General features: G+C 71.5%; 1 protein-coding gene across 1 annotated transcript in view; it reads right to left on the bottom strand.

Annotated features, from left to right (window-relative positions):
• AIRE (autoimmune regulator) overlaps nucleotides 1-116 on the bottom strand; it is an 11,151-nt gene extending 11,035 nt beyond the window's left edge. The window contains exon 1 of the mRNA XM_006169488.1: nucleotides 45-116. Coding sequence (XP_006169550.1) covers nucleotides 45-116 — 72 coding nt within the window. The remainder of the gene's footprint in view (nucleotides 1-44) is intronic.
• Nucleotides 117-330: the final 214 nt, after the last annotated feature.

Genomic DNA, 330 nt, shown 5'->3' with positions numbered 1-330 from the left:
CACAAGCGCGGCAAGAAAGGAAGAGAACGGTCCCCAGCCCCTGCGATCTCCGTGCGGTGCAGCCTCAGCAGGCGGCGCAGTGCTGCGTCCCCGCCGGTCCGGGCTTCACCCGCCATCCGAATCCGGGTCTGGGCGCTGGGTGTGATGGGGAACCCTCGCCGCTGGACGTGTAGCGCGCCCCCTGCTGGCCGCGGCGCGCACGCTCGCAGTCCCTCTCCCTGCTTTGGTCCAGCGGTTTCCCGGTCCCGCCGGCCTTCTGCGGTGCCAGGACCGCGTCTGTGCGCTGGCCTGGGCAGGGCCGCTTGCCCTCTGCTCGCCGAGCCCTGTTAT

Source organism: Tupaia chinensis, unplaced genomic scaffold (genome assembly GCF_000334495.1).
Source record: "Tupaia chinensis unplaced genomic scaffold, TupChi_1.0 Scaffold147038_1, whole genome shotgun sequence".
Classification (NCBI taxonomy): Eukaryota; Metazoa; Chordata; class Mammalia; order Scandentia; family Tupaiidae; genus Tupaia; species Tupaia belangeri.
The sequence above is the reverse complement of the archived record's forward strand: the minus strand, read 5'-3'. Positions and strand labels throughout refer to the sequence as shown.